Source organism: Hippocampus bargibanti, linkage group LG07 (genome assembly GCF_051943395.1).
Source record: "Hippocampus bargibanti isolate YZ-2025 linkage group LG07, ASM5194339v1, whole genome shotgun sequence".
Classification (NCBI taxonomy): domain Eukaryota; kingdom Metazoa; phylum Chordata; class Actinopteri; order Syngnathiformes; family Syngnathidae; genus Hippocampus; species Hippocampus bargibanti.
Window position 1 is genome coordinate 18,957,445 of NC_142740.1, and position 27,755 is coordinate 18,985,199.

The following is a 27,755-nucleotide window of genomic DNA, read 5'->3' on the forward strand; positions in this document are numbered from 1 at the left end:
GTCAATGAAAACAAACATTTTAATTTCATCAAAAAACATGGCATATTTGCCATGCATTTTCTAGACCAAATCCTGACTGTTCTGCAGTTTCTCTGTTCTGCAATTCAGGTCAGCACCAGAAGAGAATGTTAAGGCCAGAAACGTAAGACCTGGGCAGATTTCTGACATATTTCTCAAAATGCGCAATCCTCTGCACTATTCTTGTGCTTGCAATTGGTTCCCCACTGACGTACAAACTTTTTAAATAGGATTAACAAGATTAAAGCAAGTTTAAAAGTAAAACTGCTCCACTCACGTGCCTCTCAACCATCTATATGTTCAAATGTTTTTGTTGTTGTTGTTGTTGTTTTTTTTTACAGAATCTATGTTTTTATTTGCTTGTTGTTTTAACTTTTTTTTTATTTCTATTCTTTTTTTTCTCACAATTTATTTATTTATTTTGCAATAGTCACAGTTAGAAAAGGGAGAACATGGTCACATTGAGCATCATCTTGTCAAGACATCAAAAAAAAAAAACATAGATCACATGACCATCTCAATGAGACGTTTTACATTTCTTACAATTCTGCTGATGCAATGTCCTGTTCACTCCAAATGGGGAATCTGCTGTGGGGATTCATATATGACCCCAGTAGAGCCAGGATCTTCTGCTGGCTCGGAGGGAAAGCCTCCACTAACATTTCCTTGTAGAGGGTCCTCCATTCGTTGACGCCCTTCCAAATACATTTGTGTCCGAGAGTCCAAGCATCCTCGATCCACATAATACATCCATGTGTTCATAGGTGGATGCACAAAACAGGCATACATACTCATTGACTCACATATGTTTTAAATTGTAAATATATATATATATACATATTGTAAACACATACATACGCATACACATATATACATATATATATATATACATACATACATACATACATACACACATATATACACACACATACATACACATATATATACATACATACACATACACACATATACACACATATACATACACACACACACATATATATATATATATATATATATATATATATATATATATATATATATATATATATATATATATATATATATATATATATATATATATATATATATATATATATACATACACATAACCCTAACTATTTGCTTGTTGTTTCATTGTGTCTTCAAGGTGTTGTACGTCCAACCTCCAGAACTCCTTTGGGAGAAATTCAACGCTCCAATGCTCCAATAGAGCGAATGTACAAGTAAGGACAGATGTAGAGTATTTGAATTTTAAACTGAATATGAGCATATCACATTTTAGTTGCGGTTGAACTGGTTTTCTAACCGTCTAAGTAACTGCGGATGTGCTGACACGGTGTTGGTGTATTTCACCCTCTCGCTCCCCCCTCCCATACAACAAAATTCAGCCTTCGTGAAATTGTTGTGTCTGTTTGATGCTGTATGTTTCCTTCTGAGTTGCTCTCTGGTATGGAAAGAGCTGAAGGGGGACAATTTCACAAACCCACACTCTCCTTTCTTACTTAACACCTTTTGGTGACCAAGGTGTGTGTGGCTTTCTCCTCTCCCTTCCGCAGAAGAGCATCTATGCTCGATTTCTACTTTGATCACTCAGAGGAGCGCCCTCTAGAGGCCTTTGAAGACATCTTTGCTAGCTATGAGAATAAAAAGTAAGTGAAGGAAACTTGGACAGGAAAAGTGGACCCATAATGCCAGTGGAGGCAGGCAGGATGGAAAAGAAACATGCTTGTTATGGGTAACGGGCAGACTGCTTTTCTTCGCTCTCTGAATTGGCATTTATCTTCAACATCCACCAAAAATATGAACCACTTCAACAAAATCCATTAGAAGCCATTTTGAAAGAATGATAAACATGCGATGATTGTATCCTATGAAACTACGTCCAAGAACGTACTGCTCTCAAACCCAATTTTTATCTTCATTTTCTACATGAGATGAACCAATAATGTGGTGACCAGCTAAAGTTACATGCAGCAACTGTGGAGACCTTAAAGAATGAAAACATCCAATTTGTGATAGGTACGAACAGAACAGTGAGCTTTGTGAAAATGGAGTAAAACATCCTGAAGAACATTTTAAGGCGTAATGTTTTGAGCTTTTAACCCTTTATCACTGGTTGTCAGTTCTTTAGAGTACACACATTCATTCAGTCAGAACTGTTCAAATCTGCGGTTGTAATATAAAAAGAGTTTTGGATTCATTGTTAGGTCCGATTTTTTTGTCTTACCCATTCCTTTCCTGCCTGTCTCCCACTTCTTTTGGGTCACACATGGTAAGTAAAGAAAAGTATTGCATGAACCAGCTCCGCGATAAATGTCCGTATAAATTAACCTCATGGATACGGCGTCTAGCCCAATAATGAGGATTGAATCAACACCAATAACTTGGCCCCTCCAGCATGGAACCAAATACGTGGCCAAATGCATGTTGACTACCACATTAGCAGAAACATGGGTGTGATTAATACCCCACCAAGATCCATTCCTTTGTCTCCTGTATGTGTGTTGGTATGCTCCTTCTTTAATGGAGAAATGGCATCATGGTTGGGCGGTTCAGTGTGCTCTATACTGTCCCTGTAAATAAACATGGACAGTGTATGTGTGCATACTGTGAGAGTTATTCTTTACGGATGAACAGAGATTGAAAGCTTCTTGTTGTCAGACCCCCAACTATCCTGCCCTCTATGCTCCGTTCTTTGGTAACTGTTGGTGGGTTTTCCGCTGAGGTGTCCAAACTGTGTTTGTTTGTTTGTTTGTTTGTTTGTTTGTTTTTAATTGTTCTTGTTTTACACACAATTTGGGTCTTCTCCCTTTTTTTCTTTTTTTTTTTTCTTTTTTATCTCACTTTCCTGTTTTCCCCTGTCCACGCTGTGTATCTTTGTGTGTCGTGTGATCAGAGACATGCATGCCCAGATCATCAGCTCCATTAAGAACTTGCAGCTGGATGGTGAGGACCCTCGCAAGCTGCTCCAGTCCTGGGGTCGTCTCCGTTTCCCTCGACATGTCCTCCAGTGAGTCTGCAAACAGACTGGGTGGTGTTGGAGCTTGCCAAAATCAGCAGTCAGCTCAGGAAAATAGACATATATGTCATGCGACAGAATGGAAGAAAAACATTTGAAAAACAAGCCTTCTGTTTGGTCAGATGATGTGTTTGTAGAACTTGATTCCTTAAAGGTTGCAGCTGAAATGCCTTGATACTGTCATAAACAGCATGAATAATAATCCAAAGGCATGTGGGGAGCTGTGGCCCTTCAGCATGTCATGTCAATTCAGGAAACATGACACACAGAATATGAATACATTGTGCATAATGAGCGAGCATGTCTCTCTGTCTATGCCAAGGGTCCTGTGGGTAAATTTGACATCTCATCTCTTGCTGTGAACTAATTACATCCTCTTCCTTGACATCGTCCTTACACACTCATCCATTCCAGCCGAGCTGTCATTAATTCCGTCAGGTGCAACCCCACATTTCATCACTGACTTGAAAGTGCATGAAGATGTCTGTACTAATCTGACTCAGTCACTGCACTTCCACACCTCTTGCTGCAGTTTCTACCCTGATCCTTTGTATCTTTTGGCTCCACAGGAAAAACAAGGGAACTAAACAGAAACAGATCATCCCCAAGGTAGAATAATTGACTTTTATGTACCTTGGCCCCCTTGTAAATGTTCTACACATGAAATGTTTTTGACATGTTTGCTCCCACTGTGCAGAACCTGTTGGATTCTCGATCTCTTAAATTCATTGTAAGCCTAACCCTACACGACCGCACCACCAAGTCGCTTCTCCATCTGCACAAAAAAAAGAAACCCCCAAGCATTAGTGCGCAGTTCCAGGTAACATTGACCTGAATTGTGTGCATACAAAATCAAATCCGCAAATCGTTCAGTGATATTTTACCCCCTTTTTCTCCTCTCCCAATAGACATCCCTGACCAAACTCTTGGAAACTCTAAACAGAGCAGAGCCTTTCTTCATCCGATGTATCCGCTCCAATGCTGAGAAGGTATCACCATGTTTTAGTGATTTATTGTTGTAGGTTTTTGAAGTCCCCTACTTTTATTATGCGCAAATCTAAAGTATTTAAATCAGATTTCACATTCAAGTATTACCTGATTTGAATAAAGAGGAATATTTTTCAGTCAATTGCACCAACACTTCCTTCATATCCTTAAGCTGCATTTTACTTTCTTGCTTCTGCTTGTGCATGAGCAGAAGGAAATGTTTCTAGATGAAACCTTGGTGCTCCAGCAACTTCGCTACACTGGAATGCTGGAAACCGTTCGAATCAGGAGGTCTGGCTATGGCGCAAAGTACACATTCCAGGTACTGTGGTGTTTTAACTTTTGTCATGCATGTCTTGAGAATTGCATTGTTTGTATCATCGTATCGTATAACAAAGATGTTATGTTCTTGCCTGCAGGAATTCTTAGAGCAATTCAGAGTTTTGCTACCAAAGGAATCCACAGCTTGTAAGGAGGACATTTCTGCTTTGCTAGGCAAGAAGATGGGCTTGGATCCCACCACATACCAGATAGGCAAAACAAAGGTAAGCATTCAAGTGTTGAATTCACTTTTGAGTAATTACACAATCATGAAACAGAGTTGGATTTTTTTTTCAACCTGTTCAGGTTTTTTTAAAAGAACTGGAGCGACAGCAGCTGCAGGACACGCTGCACAAGGACGTGATGCGCAAGATCATCTTCTTGCAGCGCTGGTTCAAAGTTCGTCTGCAGCGGAAGGAGTTTCTGGACATGAGACAATCAGCTGTTGTGATCCAGGTGAACTCCAAATACACATTTAGTTGGTGTGCCTATATTTCTACTGTGTACCATTTGTAATGGATACTGTAATCCTCCATTTGTTCCTCAAACTACATTTTGCATTTATAAAACAAAAATTTAATACAATACGAATGATCCTGCATTTTCATCTTTGCCAATTATTTCCCACATTAGCTATGGGGTCCATTTCAAATGTATCAAAGTAGTCCTTTAGGAACCTCAGATTACTTTACTTTATTACATATTCTAGATTGCTCCAAAAAATAAATTTAAAACTAACTGAATAATAAAACTGTTTTATACTATTGTAACCATGATTTGTTCTTTTTGCTAGCGTTCATGGCGCAGGTACTGCAAAGAGGAACAATGGCGGCGGGCTGCCACTCTAATACAAGCTGTCTGGAGAGGGCACCGACAAAGATCGGCATATCAGCGCCAAAGACAAGGTGCCACCAAGATACAAGCCCTTGTCAGAGGGCACTCGGCACGACAAAGGTAACGGGGAATGCCATTGCTCAGTGACACATTAAAGGGTCTTCATGGTGACACTCTACTGGGGGAGCACTGACTCAAACTCTACAATGTTTTTTCTTCTTCTGTGATTATAAGACATGGAAACCACAATTTCTTAAACATTGGTTACGTACCTCGATGTAAAGCAGTAGATGTATGCAGTAGTTATAACATAGAGACATACGCCACTGCTTCAACTTCCCTCAGAATACTTTGCGATGAATGTAACTTAGGCATTGAGGATGAAATCAGAATTATATTTCTTCATTATTCCAGATGCCACTCCATGCGTGAGGACCGACGCCGAAAGGAAGAGGAAATAAAGAAGGCAGAAGAGGAAAAGAGACACCGGGAGGAAGAGGAGGAAAGGAGACAACAGGAAGAAGAGGAAATGAGGTTAAGAATGGAGTTGGAGGAGGAAAAAAGAAAGGCTCAAGAGGAGGAAATGAGGAGGAGACAAGAGGAGGAAACAACCAGGAAAACAGTTGAAGCTAAGGCTGCATTGGAAGCAAAGGAGGTGAAACAAATAGTACAGGGAGAGATGAAGCCAGCAAATGAGCCTCAAACAAGAGAGGATCCCGATATAGAACTGGTCACAGAGGAGATGCTGGATGACAGCCTAATGGACCAGCAGTCGCAGACAACAGGTGAGGATGATGGAGAGGTGACATCAAGCTACCACACAGAGTTGGAACAGGGTAGGGGTGAAGACGATGAGGAGGAGTGGCTTCCCAAAGCAGAAAAACGAGATTGTGAACACCTACCTCTTCGGTCTCGTTTGGAGACCAACGGTACTTTGACTGAGGCTGGTCCTCAGTTCGATGAAAAGAAGGACACACAACAGGGTTTGTCTTCTATTGGAGTCTCCTCCAACCTTCCTCCACCCACTCCTTGTTTGGAACAGACTTCCAGCACTCCCTCTACTACTTGCCATTCTCAACATAAATTAATCTGTCCTGTTGCCAAGACACAAGTATCAAAAAGTCAAGAGAAGAGAGAGCATAGGAGACGCAGGGGGTTAGAGCACAACCAGAGAGAGACTTTACGAGCTGCTTCAACAACCACCCCCTCCTCACTGACCAGTGTGGAACTAGCATCCCCTCCAAAGAGTAAAATGTCCGATGTGTCAAAGCAAAGAGAAAGGGCTGACAGCAAAGAGCTTGATCAGTATACGTTTGTGGCCTGGAAGATGAGGGAAGAAAAAGGAGGGCAGAAGGAGACCAAAATACCTCTGCAATCTGGTCCAGTTCGGCCAACTACATTATCACTGCATCCCGCTGAATCCAGGCATGAGAAAGCCATGGTGGATGGTGGCGCTTTGAGCCTGAAGCGCGGCCATGGACCGGTCAAAGAGAAGTCAGAGAAATGGAAGGGAAAGACAAGCGATGGAGAACACTCTCCTCCGCAACACGACAGAGACAGAGGGCCCAAACAGTTACTGTACGTTTCCTGCTATGGCTATACTCTATTCTCGCGTTTAGCGCCCTTTTCACTCTGCACCGTATGTTATATCAAATCCATCAAACATCTATATGATATATTCAAACTTGAATTTTATTTTTTTGCAGAAGTCAAACAACCTCTTCCTCAATTGACAGTTTGTCTTCATGTTCTGAGGGCGCCGGTGCACTTTTAACCAGAGAGGTATTTTGAAATACAATTTCCTATTGTACCATAGAAAACACAAATCGTTATTCTGACGCATATTCAACATAAAATCCCTTCTTTATCCTATTCTGTAGATGATTTTGTCTCCAGAGAGCTTGAAAGGAAGTTCAATCAGGAGGAGAAACCAGGAGGATTCAACCCTGTCCACCCCATCCACACCGGACAGGTAACTAACCGCAAAACACAGATGGTAAAGTGATGGAAATCGATTAAGTTAGCTTTAATGATGTCACTTGTTGTGTATCTGATAGTGTTTCTACCTATGTAATGAAAATCCTTGATAAACATACAAATACATTGCTTACATCTACTCGAAATGGGAGGCAATTGTAGCCAATTACGAAACGCCCTATCGGCAGTCTAATTGGAGGGAATCAGCTTGCTTTGTTTTCATGTTTGCTCTTGCTGTGACTACAGAGCTAGAAAAACATTTAGCTCCCTCTGACACTGCAATAGCTCAATCTGTATGTGTGTGTGTTTTTTTAACTGACACAAATGGAATTGTTCTTTGGTGATAAGAAGCCAGGAATAACTGATACACAACTGACTACTTCTCGAGTTTTACGCAGAATCTTATGTCAATCCTTCAGACCAGGTGGTTTCTTCAGCAAGATCTTGAAAAAGCGACCGCACAAGGAGCCTCACACTCCGGACAATGGAGACTTGACACTTGCACAGGTTCTCAACGATAAGCCAACAGGAGGGGAAGGTAAATGATATGCAAGTCTTCATACTTTTCATCCTACTTGAGCTTGCCATTTTTTTTGTATGCATGGTGATAAGACACCTTAAAATGCTGTTTACAAAACATGGCAGATGCAAATGACAGACATTTACATTCTTCCTGCTCACTACATATCCCCCAATGCCGTACTCCCAAGTCTGAAGGGCAGGACTGTTTGTTATTACCACTATCTTGGGAGTTGCATACGATTTAGTTTTCAGATTTTGCATATTTACGTTATCTACAAATGTACTAACAAAGATATCTAAGATTCCACTTTATGAAGTCTCTCAGTTTGATACCAAGGCATGTTGGACAAAGCAGTAAAAACGTTTTCCCCATTGCAATAAGTTCGAATTCCAGCTCTGTGGACATTTTACAACGTCATGCAGAACATGTTATTAAAAAACTTCAGTCGCTTTAACTGTAATCCTACTGTTTGAGTCTTCTCTCTGCTGGACTGCTGCCAATCAAATCAGTCGCACTTCATGAAGTGCGAAAGCAAACACAGATGTAGCGTCATTATTATTCATGGGGTCTGAACTAATCTTCGTGCTTGCTTTCTGAGAAAACATTGACTATTTTAGCAACGGGCCCCGTGAAAATAGATTTGGTTTCTTTCAAGATTTCTGAGTTCAGTTTGAGCCAGAGAACTTCCAAGGAATTTTTGCAAAATTAATGTCATTGCTTTTTTTATAATGATAAATATGACCTCATCATTCATCCCCAGCATCCGGATACCCCCAGAGACATTCATCACAGTTCCAAGGAGAGAGTGCCAATAAAGGTTTGGGCCGTAACCCCACTATAAAGATTAGCCGTGCCACGCGCGTCTCTGAGCAATGGAATGCTTCACTGGATCGGGAGATCACCAATGCCAATGAGCTTCGGCACCTTGATGAGTTTCTAGGAAACCAGGTACACATGAATGACATTTATTACTTCCTTTATTTAGGAATAAAATGTTAGAATATTTTAACTAAAGCATATGATCTGCTGTTGTTGTTTTTTTTTTGTGCCTCATTTTCTAGGTCAATGACTTCCGATCCAGGGGGAAATCGCTGTCAGCCACAGAGGCCATCTTTGTTACAGCTACAATGCAGTTCAGAGAGACTATTAAAGCCATGTATTCTCTCCCTGTAAGTCTTTCTCCTCTCTGGCGCATTAGTGGTTCCTAGACAACTTTTGTATTCCTCGATGTCTCTCCTATTTACTCCAACTAGAAACCAACAATTGGCTACAAAGGTCTGATGACAGGCTACCAGAACAAAGTGATTCACCTTGCCAGTGACAAACAAAAAGAAGAAGTCCAGCTTGTGGTCAACTTGTTTCAGTCGGTGCTAGATGGCTTCATTAGAGGGGAGATGAAGAAAGAGGAAGCCGAGCCTGCCAAGGTAATAAAATGCAACGCCGCTCTCACTCATATGATGCTTTTGACCTATTGTCTTATATATGGAGAATAACAGACACACGCTGTTGTGCTGTGATTATATTTCAGCCTGTTAAAGCTCGGAAAAAGCGCCGGAAAAAAGATAAAAGTGTAAGCATACAAAATTGAAATTGTGCATCAGCTTGTAATTAGACAATTTCTCAGGAGAGTTTGCATCTGTCCTGTCAGATGGAGAGCCCCTTGGATCACATGTTCGTCAACTATCAGGTCAACATTATGCAGTCTTGTGACCAGTGCACCTCTTACATCTGGGGCATGGAGAAAGCCTACATGTGCAGCTGTGAGTCTCATATCACAATAAATGTAATGAAATGTTGCAGGGTACCAAAAACAAAATTACTATTGACAATCCTCTTTGACAGATTGTAAGATGGTGTGCCACAAAAAGTGCCTGTGTAAAATAGTCACAGACTGCTCTACTTTCTGTGCCAAAAAGGTATGTTTGCGCTTCTATTGGGAATGATGTTCCGATACAGAGCATAGTGGCGAAGTGGCGACTTTTCACTGAGTGTCGACGTTAAACCTACAGAGTGATGAGGAGTCTGGCGGTCAGCACTTTGGTGTGCGTGTGGGGCACCTCGTGAGTGATAAGAACCCAGTTCCCATGGTCCTGGAGATGATGCTCGAGCATGTGGAGATGCAGGGACTCTATACCGAGGGTATTTACCGCAAGTCCGGCTCAGCCAACCGCATGAAAGAACTCCACCAACGATTGGAGACTGGTAAAGTTTACTCCTCAAATGTCATTGTGTGGAACTGCAAAACATTTTGTGTTTTTTTTTTATGATCAAATGCAAATGCACTGTTAGAAAAGATAAAAATATCTTTAGTTGTCCCAAAATGGGGGAATTTGTGCACATTGCACTCAATACATTGCGATTCCTTGTTGTCATTGTTGTTCAGATCCCCACCTCGTGTGCCTTGAAGACTACCCCATCCACACAGTTACAGGCCTGGTGAAACAGTGGCTAAGGGAGCTGCCAGATCCCCTGATGACCTTCACACATTATAATGAGTTCCTGCATGCAGTCGGTGAGAAGGATTATGATCAAGGGGTGGCGTGACTTATCCCATTTACTTGAGATAAACCATTTACCCTTTCTTGCCATTTTAGTCTTCTGATGGCCACAATAAATTGATTAAAACGATATGCTGTAACAATTCAGTGGTTGTTAATTTGTGGGTAAATCTTAATATCACTTTTAAATGTGAAGAAAATGCAATGTCATTCTTTTGACATGTTTATTACAGACTAATGCTTTATTCCATTCTATGTATTCAGAGCTGCCGGATAAGCAAGAGCAGCTCTATGCCATCTACAAAGTGCTGGAGGAACTTCCAATGGGAAACTTCAACACACTAGAGAGGCTTGTCTTCCACCTCGTCAGGTCCAAACATACTCTTCCTAACCCATTTCCAATCAAGTCAAGACATTCTGTCAAATGTTAATGAAAACTGTATATGGGAACACCTTGATACCATACCCGATGCTGGCTTTTAAATAGTGCGCTACTAACAATCTAAATGGTGTTTCGGCCAGGTCGATATGACATTATTGATTTCCACAAACAATTGGAAATGTTGGCTCATCAGACCACAGACGACTTACACTTTGTATCAGCACATCTCAGATGAGCTCATAGCTGTATTGCTTTCAATATGTTTAGGAGTATTTGAAAGGCCATCTGTTTTAACACTGGTTTCCTGAACTGTTCCTGAGCCATTGTACATTATGAATCATTGTTCTTAATCTGTTATACTGTTTCTTAGCACAATTGTTTACAAAGTGTCCTCACTCACACCACCCCATATGTGCTTTTGAACAACTCAGCCTTTCGGAAATGCTTCTTTTAGACCCAATAATGACACTTGTTCTCCTGTGGAATAATCCAAATAGATGTTATTTACCTTCAATATTTTTTGGTATAATATTCAATTTAATATCGTTTGAAAAGGAATTGCAATTTCTTTGATATCCAGTTTATATGTACATGTTATACAATGTCCCAATTTCAGTGGAATTGATTGGTATATTTTTATTTATTATATTTTTTTAAGATTTGTCTTTGCATCTATGCATATTGATATTTTTCCACTTGTCCTTGCAGGGTGTGTAAGGAAGAGATTCACAACCGCATGTCTCCAAACTCTTTGGCTATTGTCTTTGCACCTTGCATCCTGCGCTGTCCAGATGGCGCTGACCCACTTCTTAGCATGAAAGATGTTGCCAAGACCACCACGTAAGACCACTTTTTAATGCATTTTTTATTGTCTGTTTGAGGACTATTGTCTAGAACAATTTTGAAGTAACAAAAATCCGTTAGCGTAATGCGAAAATACAGTATAATATGAAATGCCATAGATGAGCTAATGGAAATCAATTTTGGTGTTGCAATAATTGAGCTTTCAAACAACTGCTACTTTAAGACACGCAGACCTTAGAAACAGTAAAACAGCATTACTAACATTAGAATAGATTAGATTAGCCTTTATTTGTCTGTGTTACCATATTATTTGCTATTTCGTTTTTTTGTTCTCTTGACTTCAAGATGGTGCAGGCAGAATGGCTGCTTTTCCAGTAGCTCATGTCCAGTGATACCTCATTTTACGAATTTAATTGGTTCCCAGAAAGTGTGTGTAAGGTGCAAAGTTCATCTGCCAAATATTTATTTCCCATAAGCAACCATTAAAAATTAGAATAGATCTGATTAGAATAATCCGTTCCCAGGTCCCCATAAAACCCATATAACCCCATATAATTTCCTACTAGGGCAGCCCGGTAGTCGAGTGGTTAGCACACCGGCTTCACAGTGCAGAGGTCGCCGGTTCGCATCCCGGTCCGGCCTCCCTGTGTGGAGTTTGCATGTTCTCCCCGGACCTGCGTGGGTTTTCTCCGGGTCCTCTGGTTTCCTCCCACACTCCAAAAACATGCATGACAGGCAGATTGACCACTCCAAATTGTCCCTAGGTGTGAGTGTGAGAGTGACTGTTGTATGTCTTTGTGTGCCCTGCGATTGGCTGGCAACCAATTCGGGGTGTCCCCCGCCTCGTGCCCGAAGACAGCTGAGATAGGCTCCAGCAACCCCCGCGACCCTAATGAGGAATAAGCGGTACGGAAAATGAGATGAGATGAGATGAGAGAGAATTTCCTACTAAATAAGCCTCAAAACTACATAAAATATATCTTATTTTATGTATAATAAATGTGCTGTTGTATTGTAATTAAAGAAAATAAACTGAACTGTATAATAAATTCAATGTTTTATTTACCTTTGTAATGGTCGTTGATGTAGTTGCCACTTGATATCTGAGTGAAGTTGCCGTGCTTTCTCTGCGATAGTACCCTTACTCACACGGTTCCCTGCTAGCTGCTTTTCGCTAACCCAAATCAACAGAAGTTTTTCAATCTCTTCTATTGCCTGAGACTGTTGCTTCGACAACACAGAAACACCCTTAGCCACACGTCGCGATGGTCGACTTTGCGTACTGGTACTGGCACGCTAATTCACACAAACGCACACCTCGTTCGTGTTTTTCGATGATCTCCTTCTTCTGCTCGACCGTAATTTTCTTTTGTGTCCTCTTCGGCTTAACACTAGCCTGTGATGGGGTCTTTTTCAGTCCCACAATAGCAAAAGTACTCCACTTGATAGCAAACCACGTCTGCACTCAAAGGGCGTGTGGAAAACTAGTCCGCCAACCACCGTGGCGCTGTTCGACCGTGTGGTTTGGTGTTCATCCGCCGAAAATTAGTCCGCCAGCCACTGTGGGGCTGTGTTGTTTGGTCCGTCCGCCGAAAAGTAATTTGTATGCCAAGATTGTGTTCTCACGAATTTAATGTTCGTAATGCGAAAAGTTCGTGAGCTAAAGCAATCGTAAGTCGAGGTATCACTGTATTTTGTTTTTCTACTTCTTTCTTTTCTTTCAACTTCCTTACATAACTTTACTCCTGTAAAATGTAAATTCATCCACTGCAAGACTAATAAAGGTAGATCCAATTTGTCTCACAGTGAAGATATACTTAGATTCTTGCTGCTCTGTGAGAACGTTGACCACTGCCATAGATTAATTCTCTGCCTTTTCAACGGGCTGTTTATTATACACCATGTACATCAAGTAAAGCCAATTTCTGCCCGACATGTTGTGGCACTGAAAGCATACACCTTTAAATTCTGACTGAGAAGTCTGCGATATCATGTTCAGTGCCAATAATGAACGACATAGGTGTATATATAGGTTCCACAAGACTCCTTGCATGCATCTTTACTGTAATATGTGCACAATCCCCTCTTTCTCGAAGGTGTGTGGAGATGTTGATCAGTGAGCAGATCAGACGATACAATGAAAAGATGGAGGAGATCGAGCAGCTGGAGTATGCAGAGGCTCTGGCTGTCAACCAGCTCAAACTCAAAAGACAAAACACGGTGAGGGAATCACACCTAATCTCATTGTCACTTGTATTTTTTTCATTCAGCATGCTAAAAATGAGTTTTAGCACCTCCTTGGGCTAATTAGTCACCCTCACCGATATTACTGGCTCCAAAGGAACACCCGATGCTGCTGTTCCAACGGTTAATAAAGCCCATGTTCCTTGTCTCTCCTTAGCACTGCTGGCATTTACCGCTCAGGTTCTCGCCTCCTTATAAAGGAGTGGTGGTATGTATCATCTAGTTCTCCTGGTCAAAGCAGATCTAGCAGATGTAGTCTTCTACTACTACGACTTTGTTTGCCATGCTAAAGGAGCTGACTGGTGCATGGCATGATAGATGTTGGTGATGAAATATCTACTTTTTCTTCGTGGTTTGGTTTCATTTCATCCCATCCCCCATAATCCTTCTCCTATGCCTCCATACTAACCGATTATAGTTTGCATGTTTCTGGTAGTTAGATGTCATAAAGGGGTGTTGCTATTCTATGAGGACAAAATGCTAGTAGGTTGGTGTTCTTCCTCATCGAAAGGACGTGACATGCCGTAGTGTGCCTTACGGAAATTGATAGACCATTATGCATGTTATTGTAAGTCCTCAAAGCTTCGGAAGTGGCATTCGGTGGTTGGCTGCAGATTGTATGTCTTCCCTTCGTTAAATCCCAACCTCATTCTCTTTCTTTAAGGTGAATGTACACAGGCTATTTTGGCTGGCTGTCAATTATTATTTTTCACAGATCTGTTGGACTGGTGTGGAGAAGCATGAATCTTATCAGGCAACCTGATTAATTCTTTACTAACACCATCTCATCTCTTTCAGATCTTGGCCACAGTCGTTGACATTATGCACGTGGATACATCTTCTAAAATAGTGGAACCTCTAGTTTTGAACAAGACCGACCTCCAATTTGTATTTGAAATTGATATTACCAAAGGAAATGGTAGAATCTGTAAAACAGTCACTTCCAACAAAACTTTAATTGACTTTCATACAAGTGTCACTAGAAGTGTAGGGTGAGTCCCGGGCGCGATTTCTGTATTTAACACTACAGTGATGTCCATACAATAACATTTCAGGGCTTTTGATAATTTAAATGCTCAGTGAGTCAGATTTTACTTTGCAGACCATACGTTGTCCTCGTACTGCTTTGGGTGTGAGTTGAAGTTTGAATTTAGAGGTTCCGCCGTCATACTAGAGATGTGGCCAATGATCAATTTGATTGTATTATAATTGTGCAGTGTTGTTTTGACAGGTGCATGAAAGAGTCAGTTCAGACCTGAAAGCTGTCCCTGAGAATGAGCCTCTAGACTCGGACTCGGAGGCTGAGAAGAATTTGGTGGAACGTATTAAGTCCATCAAACAGGAGAAGTAAGCATGACTGCGTTGAGTTTTGTTTCTGACCAAACGGTGCTTTTGAGACTGGACCAATTTCACCCTGCAAAAAGTTGGGATTTTTTTTATGAATTTCAAATTCACATAATCTTGTATATGCACTTTGGTAAAGCTCCCACACTGAAGTTCTAAATTGGTAGCAACCGGACAATACACATGTGGGTGCTTAGTGATGGGGTGGGAAATAATGAGGAATTCATTTCACCACTGTCATTAGCAGAGAGATATGTTGGACAAGCCAAATTCGCGTTCATTTTAAGAGCCTAATTGTACTCTTTTGTGTGCAAATATTTCCCCGAGTGAAATACGACCCCAGAGTTTAATTATTCTGCTACATTTTCATTATGCCTGAGTGATTCTCAAAGTGATATTGGCCCATTCCTCTTCCTGGTTTTAGAGGTTATCGGTTTTGTAACATGTGAACTTTTCTCCAGAGAGGATCTGGCCTGCCGTTTACCAGAAATGGAGCAGCCTGGGTCAGACCAGGAAAACTTAGACTCTGAAGCCTCACTGAGCTCTGAAAGTCTATTAGATGAGCAGCAGCGTTCTTCCACCCCCTACTTGGAGCCCGATGGTTAGTTTTTTTTGTCAGTGTCTAGTTTGTCTGTCCTGTCATCTCTCTCTCTCTCTCTCTCTCTCTCTCTCTCTCTCTCTTTATCTCTCTCTCTCTCTCTCTCTCTCTCTCTCTATTTATCTCTCTCTCTATCTCTCGTTCTCTATCTCTGTCTCGCGCCTTTGGGTTTCTGACCAGACCTCGGGGCCACTGGGGTGGGCCCTTCCTGTCTTTTTTGGTGCAGGTCTGGACCAGTGATGGTGATGGGAACAGTGGCGTCTGCTCTAATTTAAAGCAGGTTGGACCACCAGCATTCGTTTCTGTCTATGCATGTATGGCACAGAAGCATGCGCAAACATTTTCCCTTGGAAAATAATGGGATATGCTGGATCAATTTGTCCTTTGAGTAAACATAGAAATTCAGGTTCTATCAATCCTGAGTGATTGCCAGAGTATTTTGTCATACGGAATCCATATGTTACTGCAAGAAGAAGTAAACGAACCTCTGATGACACTGTAACTTAAACCTTTCTCGAATCATCCTTAGGTGATATTTTAATATTTTTTGTATGCAAACTTGGACTGCGTACGTACGAAGGGAACATTCAGCGCTTCGAGCACCGCCTCTGGCAGTCAGGAGGGATGATATAGAACTGATATTTTTCAACTTCTTAAAACTTCCTGCTATGTAAGCACCTCCTTTCTTTTCCCCAAGATCAAAAGTGTTTGTGTACAGTGGTAGTTCCAAATTAAATGTATAAGTTCAAATTTTTAAAAAATTCACCAAGAATACAAAATGTATTTTGATAAGTTAAGAGATGACACAAATATAATTGCCATATTTCTGGAGGTAATTCAATATTTATAAAGGGAAGCTTTGCACTTTTAAAACCAATAGAAATATTTGAAAATACAGTAAACTCACTCTACTAATTCAATGAGTGACACTGCATTGATGGTGCCTTTCGCCTAAAGATTGTTTTTATCTCCTCGGGTGTATGGGGTTCTTTCAACTCAAATCAGACTTACAGGTTGTTTCCTGGGGGGGGGGGGGGTTGATCACTCTCCCACCCCTCATTCCTTCCCCAAACATTCTTTTACTTACTATCACTATGCTGCAACCCCACCCACCCCAATTTAAAGGCACTTAAAATAACTACTTAAATGACTGTAATATGTCATGTGAATTAACAACCTCATTCCTAGATGTCCTCCATGCCACTACACAGCTTTTTAGAAGTGTGGGACATCATTATAAATTTAATATCAATACAAATGTTATCTCTGAGATGTTCCCTTTTCAGAGAATGACCTTTGTATCAGAAGAGAATCACGACAAGATGCAGTACAGTTACAATTTTCAAATCTGCTTAATCCTCACAAGGTCACGGCCATGTTGGAGCCTATCCCAGGTCTCTGCAGGCAGTAGGCGGGGGACACCCTGAACAATCGCAGGGCACAGATAGAAAAACAAGAAATATTCACACCTAGCAACAATTTGAAGTGGTTCATTAATATGTGTAATCATTGTAAAGGCTGAATCACATCTCATGTAGCTGGCATTGGGCCCAAATCTCCATTTTCAAAATTTTGATCTCGTTTACATTTTTTAACTTCTTTACAGTCTATATTTGTCATTGGTATTTTCTCAAAATATTGATCAACGTAAAGCGATCATTTTCTGAGTATGGTGGAGACGGTTCTTAGAGAGTGGTGGTTTTGAAGATGCGAGGATTCCAACTGATGCCAGTGATTTTACAGTGTTGGGGTACCTAATGAAGCGTCAGTTAGTGAATTTTGTCCAATGACTAAACCCCTTGCATGTGAAATATTTCTTTACTGAGCCTCCGACATCACGGTGTATTGCATGAACTCCCTGATCCCCTCATTACTTTCTCATATCATTTATTTTGTTTCAATTATCTTTAAAGAAACCATGATTTTTATACTGTCTTCTCTCTCTTCCAGGAGGAGTTGGCCCTCAGCAGAGGAGATGTAGGCCAATGCACCCAGACAAGCCATACCAACTGGCACAGAAACAGTCACTCCCTGGTGGACGTGTGTGTCTTCGAGAAATCACCTCAACTGGCTTTTCCTCCTCTGTGTCCAGCTCCTCCTCTCCACTCAACGCTACTTGCAAGCGCCAAGTGCAACGACGCAACCCAGTCATCCCGGACACGGTTAAACTTCCTTCAGGTGTCCACGCCCAGCCCGCCACCTCGGGTCCAAGACGGTCTTCCTGCCCGCATGAAAAGCGTCCTTTTTACTTCCTGGTGAGGAGAAGGGAGCAACCGGGCCGCCGTAAAGACAGCACCCAGTCCCTCTATATCGACAGGCCCGAGTGTGACCTTTTGGCCCATTTCTCCTCCTGCCCACCTTCAACTTCTTCCTCCTCGTCGTCAATCTCCATGACGGCACAGTGTCCTCCACACCAGTGCAACGAGATGCCCACCTTGGAGGACCATAGATGCTCTTCTGATTCAGACAGACTTTACATGGACAATGATGTCTGACCAGAACAAAGAATTTGGTTAATTTGGGGGTTAATACCCTTTATAGTCTGTGACGACTAATTGACAGTAAATATAACTGGACATTTTGCCATGCACCTTTTTGTAACATTTATTTCCCAATATTGTACTTGTAGTTTGGTCAGGACTAAGTTGCGTCGCTTCCTGAATGGTGGACCAGCAAATGTATTTGCCCCCGCCCTCCACCGCAAATATTTGTGCTAATTTAAGCTCTCTGTTGCACTTTGACATTTCTGAGTTCTCTGAATGAAAAAGTGAAGCAAACATGCTCACTAAAATATTCTACATTGTGCCTTAATGATCGTAAATTGACGCTTTTATTGACTTGTAATTGCAGGGGTGGGGAACCTATGTCTCACTAGAGTATTTGAGAATATGCAATTCTAAAAATACGTATTGTGAAATGCCAGAACACATTTACCCAACACATACTCATAAGATTGACATTTTTTGCCATACTTGTATCATATTTCTTTATTTAAAATTCTGCATCGCCCACACACGACTTAAAAATCTAAACGGAAAGGCCCCAACAGGAGTCACTGATGATGTGAATGTTCCTGCAGTCAAAGATTCAGCATGAATGGTTATCTGTCTGCATGTGCCTTGCGAGGAGTTCGCGCTGAGTTCGGATTATAAACAGGATAAGTTATATAGACAATTGATGGATGGCCCCTAATCGGATAAAGGTTCCCCACGTGTTAGAAGCTCACCTCTATATTATTGTTGTTGTTTTTTATATATATATATAAGGGGGAGAGATGTCTCACTCTTCTTGATTTGTACGAAACCTGTTCATGTTATGACCAATTGTACAGGTGTCTTGTCACATCGTCTACTCAACCTGCTGGACAACAAACATCAGCTAGAAAGATGTTGCGCTCGTGTAGCAACAGGAGACGTAAGCAGCACGTGCCACTTTTTCCTTTAAAAAAGAAAAAAATACAACACCAAGAGAAAGAGAAAGAACCACACCATGATGTCTTCGCCATTACTTTCCTACAATAAATGTTGCTTCACTTCAAAATGAGAAATTTTCTGCCACGTTGTCCCGTTGGTGTTCGGTGTAATACTAATGCTCTCCTCAGTCTGCTGTTGAATGGTGTATTTTTGGACCTTGACAGAGAAGACATGTACTGTATGAGCAGAGTGTAAGGTTGGGGACTGTACGGCATCAAATGTAATGGCTATTAGTATTAATATGACAATACAGAAGATAATGTTTGTACCATCTGCCCCTGCTGCTGTGTATTTTGATTAGGTCGGTCGTCTTGCACTTGATACAACGCACCACTTGATGTTTAGGTGGAGAGCCGGTCACTCGCCAGCCAGATCGATTGTGTTCTAAGGCCCTGAAAGGCAAAAGTAAGCCAATGATATGTTCTAAGCGCCTACATTAGCATAAAAGCGTTGCCTTTGTGAGGTATGAATTAAGCAACAAAATTCACCTTTTTTTAAATAAGTATCAAAGGCAGCCTTTTGTTTCCCCCACACTATTTGGCTGGCGACTGAAACTGACCTCAGTTAATTATCGAACAGACAATCACAGCAAAGTTTTTAAATTTGTCATGTGCCGTTTTTAAACTGAATTTTGATTGGTCGGGACATGAGCAACCGCGATATCACTTTGTGGAGATGCATGAAGTACTGGAGCCAGCACAATCACATTGACTAAAAAAACAGTTGACATCTTTAATAACAAAGCTTTATTGAGCTTTCGTTTAGTACTAATTTTAAGTTATTTGCCATTTGAAGACAGGTACCGGAGGATAAATATGAAGTTTCCATGCATTTTACTGCACTGTTCAGGATACATTAAACGAAGACTCATCTCCCAAACGAACATGACAATTTAAGCCTTATTGAACTACATTTTGGTCTATATACGTTTTTTTTTCATTAATTCATTTCCCGTTTTGCTTAATCATCACAAGCATCGCGGGTAAATGCGAAATATATGTTATGTGAGCGTTCGATTAGATTTCGTTCGCGTTGGTTTTGTTTTCAATAACGGTTGATGCCGCCCTTTTATGTGACGTCAATTCATCGCGACGCGCGTTAATCTTCTGTCATGGCTTCAAGATTAGAAATCAATTTCGTCAGGTTATTGTCTCGCTGTGAGTCAATAGCTTCAGAAAAACGAGGCGAGGCGGAATGGAGGCTGGAGAAGGTAAAGTAACACTCTCATGGGTGAAAATAAAACAAACGGTAGTTTGTTCTACGTTGTAGTCTGCAAAGTTTAGCATGACTGTTAGCCTTTCGACGTTTAGCCTCTCGATTAGCCACGTTGTCACTAACTGCAACCTTTCACTTTTTATTATTAATCTAGCCCTAACGCACCTTTTATGACATATCTTTTCCTCATGGTATTCATCCATAATATTTTTCTTTAAGTCCTATTTTTTTCAGCTTTCATTCTTGTCCAACGTTGCTGGAACTCATTCAAGATTATCAAATCGACCATCTGTTAACCTTTCTGTGTCATTTCAAACTCTAAAAGTGGAGTACTTGTTTGTTTGCTCTCTTCAGTATGTTGGTGCGTTGGAGGAGATGTTGGTGGCTCTGAGGAAAAGCATCAGGTGAGGAGACATTAAAAGACATCCTCTTTTATATAGAGCAGCGGTCGGGAACCTATGGCTCGCGAGCCGTATATGGCTCTTTTGATGATTGCATATGGCTCGCCGATAAAACTAAATACATATTTTCGTTTTTTCGCCGTTCATTTCCTGTTGGGGCTGCAGTTGGCAGAAAGCGCAATTTTGATTGGATGTCACTGACCTAGAACGGCCAAAAGCGCCATTTTGATTGGATGATAGTGGCCATCATGTTGAAAGAGGTAAACGCCCCTTTAAATAAGCCCAACTAGTGCACTTCAGCGTGAATGCACCGGAGCATTAGAGGAGAGAAAATGTTCTGATTCTAATTTGCAATGAAACAATACAATCGATGAAACAGTCGAATGTCAGTGACATTTTAACAAGCCCCATGTTAACGTTAGCATCAACATACTTATGCGAGAAGTGGATTGCAGATAGCAAGTGTGGAAGCTTATGAGCCGTGTGCAGGCTAGCTGGCAGTAACTTCGCCTCCTGACCGGCAAGTTGAATTTCATTCCGATCGTTTGCCTGGATTTTTACCAATCACGAGGAATGGAAAACCATTCATGTTAACGGTGAGTACTATCACAAAGTTATTTTAAATAATACATTCTGATATTTTGTTGAAAAGTGGCGGCGCGTGTGTGTGTGTACGCGCGCACGCTAGCGTTTGTATGTGCGCGTGCGTGTGGCTCTCACTGAAAAACATTTCTAAATATTTTACTTTTATGGCTCTCGTAGTCAAAAAGGTTCCCGACCCCTGATATAGAGCAATCACACTCCACTCTGATTTGGACAACACAAATAGTTATTTCACGAATTGAGCTTTTTTGTCCTTAGTTTTTCATTAATTTAATTTTTAATGGAATGCGACAAACCTGTATTTTTAATTTGTAGACAAATCTCTCTGGCACCTTTGACTTGACATCATGATTAATGACAATACGTCTTCATTCATATAGCACTTTCACAACTGCTGCAGCTGTAACATTGACAATTACAAAACTGTCACAACTCTTGTTAATTTCGTGTTGTTTTTCATTTTTTTTTAATTCTCATATTTTAGTAATATAAATATAATACACAATCGAGTGTATTCATGCTATCACCCAATTAAGCTTGTATTCCACAAATGCAGTATTAATCAGAAAACTATGTTAAGACTAGTGGAGAAGCATGGAACAGATAGTACAAAAGAAGAATTGTGGGTTGACTTTCCCTTTAATAGTTTCTATTACCCAATGTTACATTTTGTGTTTATGTGGCAGAATGCAAAAGATAAGAAACACAAAATCGCCACTCTAGACTTAAATAGACATACAAAAGTGTCAAACTGGGATACCTTTTACAATCAGGGTGTACTTAATATATAATGTTGCTATTGTTATCAATGTTGTTTACTCAGTAAACCCACACAAGAAGTGCTGACCGAATACACAAGGAAAGTGGATTTCCTGAAAGGCCTTCTAGAAGCAGAGAAGCTGGTCAGTGGTGCTGTGGAGTTATAACTCTTTTACCCAGCAAAATGGGAGATTGCTCTTTTCCTTTTAATGTCTTTTTTGTTGACATTCGTGGCTCTTCTGTTTTTCTTCACAGTCATCGCCAACAGAAAAGGCTCTCGCCAATCAGTTCCTCGCCCCTGGCCGAACACCTACTACAGCCAACGAGAGGATGGCCGCCACTAAAACTGTTCACATGCAGACCAAGGCCCGATTTACGGGAGAAATGAGGGAGGAGCTGCTTGGCGTGGTAAGAATGACCATAACATTAAAGAGCATGCAAAAATCTATCCAGGGTGTCCACAAAGTCTGCGTAAATGGTGAAAAAAATACTTGTTTCTGAACAGATTAGAACTTAAAATAAAATTGTCAACATCCATCCATGATCTTATCTGCTTATCCTCATGGGGGCCACAAACGTGCTGACTTTGGGCAGTTATTTGGGTACACACTGAACTGTTTACCAGCCAATCGCAGGCCATACACAATTCATACTCACACTTCGGCATAATTTAAAGCGTTCAGTAAACCTCCCCTGTGTGTTTTTGGAATTTGGGAGGTAACCTGAGTATCTAGCGCCATTTTTAATCAAGAAAGGTAAAATCAAATCTATTTTAATCAACTGCTTTAACAAATGTTTCATTGACAAAATCTAATGAGATCCAAGACAGGAGCTAAATCGTATATAGTTCTTTATAACGTTAAAGAGTGCAAAGCTCAATTGTGAATGATGCTGTAAGAGGTTTCTCTGGCATGTTACTCAATGAGGTTGGTAGTTGAGTTATGAGACAGTTCTACACCACTATAAAGTTAATAAACATCCTAATTTAAATTGCTCCTATGAAATTAACTTGTGTTTTGGTGTACAGTGATACATCAGCTTACAAACGCTTTAGCTCACGAACGTTTCGCCTCACGAACATTAAATTCGAATGCATATAGTTTTGGCTTACAAACTATTTTTGGGCGGACAAACCAAACCACACAGCGCCATGGTGGCTGGCGGACTACTTTTCGGCGGATCACACCACACGGTCGAACAGCACCACGGTGACTGGCGGACTAGTTTTCGTCACTCCCTTTCTTTGAGTGCGGATGTGGTTTGTTATTGAGTGGAGTACTTTTGCTATCATGGGAGCAAAAAAGACCCCACCACAGGCTAGTGTTAAGCCGAAGAGGACACAAAAGAAAATTACGGTCAAGCAGAAGAAGGAGATCATCGAAAAACATGAACAAGGCTCAGGCAATAGAAGAGCTTGAAAAACTTCTCTTAATTTGGATTACTGAAAAGCAGCTAGCAGGGGACAGTGTGAGTGAGGGTATTATTGCCGAGAGAGCATGGCAACTTCACTCAGATATTATCAAGAGGCAACTACATCAATGGCCATCACAAAGGTAAATAAAACAACTTCATTATACAGTACAGTTTATTTCTTTAATTACAATAAAATATCACATTTATTATACATAAAATAAGGTATATTTTGTGTAGTTTTAAGGCTTATTTAGTAGAAAATTATGTTTTATGGGGACCTGTGAACGGATTATTCTCATTTTAATGGTTTCTTATGGGAAATGTTTGGAAGATGATCTTTTCACTTTACACACACTTTCTGGGAACCAATTAAGTTCGTAAACTGAGGTATCACTGTACTTGCAATGCACATTCCGGGTGCATTTTCAGTCAGTATTTTTAACGTGTCTACTATTATGACCTCTTTGTCATTACAGGGCTTTTCAGACAAAGGTAAGCACTGATTTTCATTGAAATACGGCTTCACTTCATAAAGGATAGTTGTGGTCAACTGAAAAACAGTCAAGCCTAATCTGATTAAATACCCTCCCTCCCTTTGTTTCCACAGAAACAGATTTGCGAAACAGAAGGTGATATATTTCAGTCCACTTATCCAGATGTAGATTACACACATCAGAATAAAAACAGTGAAAAGAAATGTTTGATTGCTTTAGAGGTGTGCCCCTGGATGAGCAACAGTCGGCCGCAGAGTTGGACGCCATCTTGCAGCACCAGCACAACCTTCAGGAGAAGATCGCGGAGGACATGCTCAACCTGGCCAGGAACTTGAAAAACAACACGCTGGCTGCACAGAGCATCATCAAACAGGACAATCAGGTACGTACATGTGAGAAGTGGCCAAGGCACTCGATAATTCAGTCAGTCAGTTTCTGCCACCAGGGGGCAGTGGAGGACAAGTATCCAACAAAACATGACCTCTTTGTCAACTCGTGCAGGGGCTCTCAAACTTTGGATTCAGGTCTTCATCACAATAAAACTAGTCACTACTGTGATCTTAGCGCATTTTTTCCTATTTTACCTTTGCATTTTTCATTCTTTCATTGAACCCAAAGGCAAAGCGCTCCAAACTCTTTGTTCGTAGTTATACTCATTGCCTTACATTAATTGCATGATACTTACAGAGTGTTGTCTTCCTCGCCCTCCATCTTGCAGACTTTGGGCCAGTCGATGCATCAAGCCGACCTCAACTTTGAGAAGCTGAAGACGGAGTCGGAACGTCTGGAACAGCACGCCAAGAAGTCTGTCAACTGGCTGCTTTGGCTCATGCTTATCCTGGTCTCCTTCACCTTCATCAGTATGATCCTCTTCATCCGACTCTTCCCCAGGCTCAGATGATGACCCGCCCCAAAAGAAAAGACTTGAAGTTCTCCACAGATCTGTATGAGTGATGCAACTCAATATCACCTCAGGTGAAACGATAACCTTGATATGGACGACACGTCAAACTTGAGTAGCAGTTGTTCGAAAGCAATCATGGATAGACCTCGTCCATCCACTTCCAGCCATCATCTGTGAACATTAATTTCTTCATTATCTGAACCGCTTTATCCTCACTGGGGTACGGGGGTTCTGCAGTCTATCCCAGCTGTCTTCGGTCACCAGGCAAGGACACCCTGAACCGGTTGCAAATCACAGGACACACAGAAACAAACAATTTACATTCACACTCACACCTCAGGACAATTTGGAGTGTTTAATCAGCCTGCCATGCATGTTTTTGGAATGTGGGAGGAAACCGGAGGACTTAGAGAAAACCCACGCACAAATTCCACACAGGGTGGCCGGGGCGGTTTTTGAACTCACGAACTCTGCACTGTGGAAGCTGCCTAATATCTGAGCACTCTCTACATCATGTGATAAGAGGGTCTTTTTCAACAGTTGTTTTCCTCACACAAACCCTCAGTCCATGAAACAACCTGCGGTCCAGTGTGGAGAAGAAATGGATATGCAGTATATCGATTATGTCAGCATGTGTTGCGACTTTATTACATTGAGCGTTCCTCTGAGGGTTGATCTTTCTTTTGACTGACGTCACATGATGAGTGAATTGTTTGTACATAACAATAATAGCGCATGCAGTGACTTCATGCGGCTGGCGCAAATCAGGCGTGGTCTCCAGCTAATGACAGAAAATAACCTCATAGATCTCCACCACATGTCCCAAAGCGAGCTCTCGACTCATTTGGAAGTGATCTGAGGCTTGAGGTATGGCTAAATAAAGGCAGCTGGCCACCGAGCATATGTAAGCTTTGCTCCCACTTAGGAGGCAGGAAGCAACCATGCTTCAAAAGTCTTCTTTTCTTTGCAGGGATAACTTGCTGGAAAGCTTCCAGAAGGTGAACATTCCTACTTCCCATCCTTGTCGGTGTCATCTCAGGCCCGCTTGGATTCACTGCTTGTCTAGGCTTGCCATAAGCATAAGCCTTCCTCTCCGCATCATGCGCTCCCTCATCCTTGGCTCAGCCCCAACTTGGATCTCTCACCGTTTATTTTAAGAACCCCAGAAAGTGTTTATTCCTGCTTGGAGCCCAGCTATGTGGACCCAAAGAGGTGGTGTCACCGTGGAGGATCATCATCAACATTCAGGTCATCCCATTAGCTCCGACACGCTCCTTATTTTGGCCACGCAGTCGGGGATGCCCCGGCATCACCTCTTGGATTTAGCAAGTCGTTTGAGGTGCGTCATGCTTGCGTCTGTCTTCTCAAATATACAATTACACAGTACAGTACTACAGGTGTATCGATGTAAAAAATCACTTTTTCAAGGCATAAAGTCATAACATTCTGATAATAAATAGAATACATTTATGTTGCCCCCCCACACACACACACATTAAGTCCCAAAGTGGTAGTATTTAGTTCATGTTAACACTTTCAATGCAAGAAGAAAGGTGTGCTTTGGTTATTGTGTTCATATCTGTAGGAATTGTGGTAGGCACGCTTTTCAAACTCCATTATTTTTCCCGTCAACTATAATTGTATTTTGGTAACACCACAAATTAAATTGTAATTTTTTATGTACTTTTTGTTAGATTAAAAACAATTATGTAGTTAGCATATTCATTATTTTATAGTCTTTCTGGTGTCTTGGCTCCTCCTGAGCATTAGGGGTGACTGTTTTTTTTTTTTTTTTTTTTGCTATTTTCTATCATGGAATGCTGCGTTGGAATAGCTCGATCTCTTTTATTTTATTTTTACATGACACATTGTTCAGCAAAGGTGTGGGGCGCCATCTACATCGCCAGTCATTTTAATTTCATTTTTGGACTCGACCTTACTCAAGATTTGGGATTCCAGCATAGACTTTTTTTTGGGCCACAACTACATTCACTTTACAGAGGCATTAAATGTAGTGAGGGGCCTGTTTTCATTTCTCACGATTTCATTGAAGATTCAAACTTACTCTTCTGTAAGCGTTTGGTTTCGGGATCAAATGGGATCAGGGACTAGTAGAGAGTTCCATTTGCTTCCGAAGCACTGCTGAGGTGCCTATATGCAACTAAATACTCTGCAGTGGTGGATCATTCTCCAATGACTTGGTTCGCAAACCATGGGTCATGGGTTCAAAATGGAAATCTGGCTTGTTGCTGAATGGATATTGATTTGTGTCAAAACAACCGACTGCTACATCCCTTCAGACTAGGCGAGGGGAAGGTTGTTGGTTTGAAACCTACCACAGAGACTAAGATGTATATAAATATCTCTGGCTCATCAAAAGAGTTAAAGACCAGACGATTGAGGGTCCAAGACCCATTGTGGAACAAGAAAAAATTGGATCTTGTTGTGGAAGGGATCCTCAAGTCCTTTTGAAGGACATGGTTAGAACTTTGAAGATTCCGGTTGGAGACTCCACATTGTCAACACTGTTGGGGTCCCCTTGATCAACCAATGGTGGCTTTTTCTTTGTGGCTCATATGTCAGAAGTTGGACTGGGATACTCGAAGGTGTCCGGCTGGAGACCCTGCAGGGATGTTAGGCATTCAAAAAATGTCAAATATGTTGAAATGATCACGAGAGATGTGACTTATCATCTCCCAAGGATTCCAGAGGTGTCCTTGAGCAAAGTACCAACCCTCGCATTTCCAACTTGATATGCATGTTGCGGTAGAATGATCAAGCTCGACAAACTCCAGTCTGAAGGCCGAGGGTGTTCTTCCATCTTTCATCTCCACAGGTGCTGCTTCTGTTTTCATTTCACAGTTATGCTTTCCCCTCGACAAGAAGCCACCTTCTTATGTGGCAGACATTATGCGCTTCCGTGTTTGGATGCACGCTCGCA

At 41.2% G+C, this 27,755-nt stretch overlaps 2 protein-coding genes across 8 annotated transcripts in view; both read left to right on the forward strand.

Annotated features, from left to right (window-relative positions):
- The window catches only part of myo9bl (myosin IXb-like), a 54,617-nt gene extending 35,324 nt beyond the window's left edge, over positions 1–19,293 (forward strand). The window contains exons 16-45 of one of the 6 annotated variants that reach the window (XM_089000230.1): positions 1,169–1,244; positions 1,578–1,670; positions 2,918–3,031; positions 3,610–3,649; positions 3,738–3,860; positions 3,949–4,029; positions 4,239–4,349; positions 4,447–4,572; positions 4,655–4,804; positions 5,142–5,302; positions 5,597–6,760; positions 6,889–6,964; positions 7,063–7,154; positions 7,579–7,697; positions 8,443–8,630; positions 8,744–8,851; positions 8,936–9,106; positions 9,211–9,252; positions 9,331–9,442; positions 9,525–9,598; positions 9,692–9,884; positions 10,066–10,194; positions 10,445–10,550; positions 11,271–11,402; positions 13,463–13,586; positions 13,768–13,818; positions 14,842–14,957; positions 15,416–15,555; positions 15,779–15,832; positions 17,503–17,639. In XM_089000230.1, coding sequence (XP_088856356.1) covers positions 1,169–1,244; positions 1,578–1,670; positions 2,918–3,031; positions 3,610–3,649; positions 3,738–3,860; positions 3,949–4,029; positions 4,239–4,349; positions 4,447–4,572; positions 4,655–4,804; positions 5,142–5,302; positions 5,597–6,760; positions 6,889–6,964; positions 7,063–7,154; positions 7,579–7,697; positions 8,443–8,630; positions 8,744–8,851; positions 8,936–9,106; positions 9,211–9,252; positions 9,331–9,442; positions 9,525–9,598; positions 9,692–9,884; positions 10,066–10,194; positions 10,445–10,550; positions 11,271–11,402; positions 13,463–13,586; positions 13,768–13,818; positions 14,842–14,957; positions 15,416–15,555; positions 15,779–15,792 — 4,226 coding nt within the window. In that variant the 3' untranslated portion in view covers positions 15,793–15,832; positions 17,503–17,639. Of the gene's footprint in view, positions 1–1,168; positions 1,245–1,577; positions 1,671–2,917; positions 3,032–3,609; positions 3,650–3,737; positions 3,861–3,948; positions 4,030–4,238; positions 4,350–4,446; positions 4,573–4,654; positions 4,805–5,141; positions 5,303–5,596; positions 6,761–6,888; positions 6,965–7,062; positions 7,155–7,578; positions 7,698–8,442; positions 8,631–8,743; positions 8,852–8,935; positions 9,107–9,210; positions 9,253–9,330; positions 9,443–9,524; positions 9,599–9,691; positions 9,885–10,065; positions 10,195–10,444; positions 10,551–11,270; positions 11,403–13,462; positions 13,587–13,767; positions 13,819–14,841; positions 14,958–15,415; positions 15,556–15,778; positions 15,833–17,502 lie in introns of all 6 variants that reach the window. The other 5 variants (XM_089000225.1, XM_089000226.1, XM_089000228.1 and 2 more) reach the window with 5 other exon arrangements.
- Positions 19,294–20,111: 818 nt separating this feature from the next.
- use1 (unconventional SNARE in the ER 1 homolog (S. cerevisiae)) overlaps positions 20,112–27,755 on the forward strand; it is an 8,280-nt gene continuing 636 nt past the window's right edge. Inside the window, exons 1-9 of one of the 2 annotated variants that reach the window (XR_016115625.1) lie at positions 20,112–20,235; positions 20,595–20,644; positions 22,068–22,146; positions 22,259–22,411; positions 23,893–23,908; positions 24,024–24,045; positions 24,130–24,292; positions 24,629–25,681; positions 25,785–27,755. The exon at positions 25,785–27,755 is cut by the window's right edge and continues 636 nt beyond it. Coding sequence is in view for 1 of the 2 variants with exons in the window: in XM_089001526.1 (XP_088857652.1) it covers positions 20,137–20,235; positions 20,595–20,644; positions 22,068–22,146; positions 22,259–22,411; positions 23,893–23,908; positions 24,024–24,045; positions 24,130–24,292; positions 24,629–24,811 (765 nt within the window). In the remaining variant the exon portion in view is untranslated. Of the gene's footprint in view, positions 20,236–20,594; positions 20,645–22,067; positions 22,147–22,258; positions 22,412–23,892; positions 23,909–24,023; positions 24,046–24,129; positions 24,293–24,628 lie in introns of both variants that reach the window. The other variant, XM_089001526.1, reaches the window with a different exon arrangement.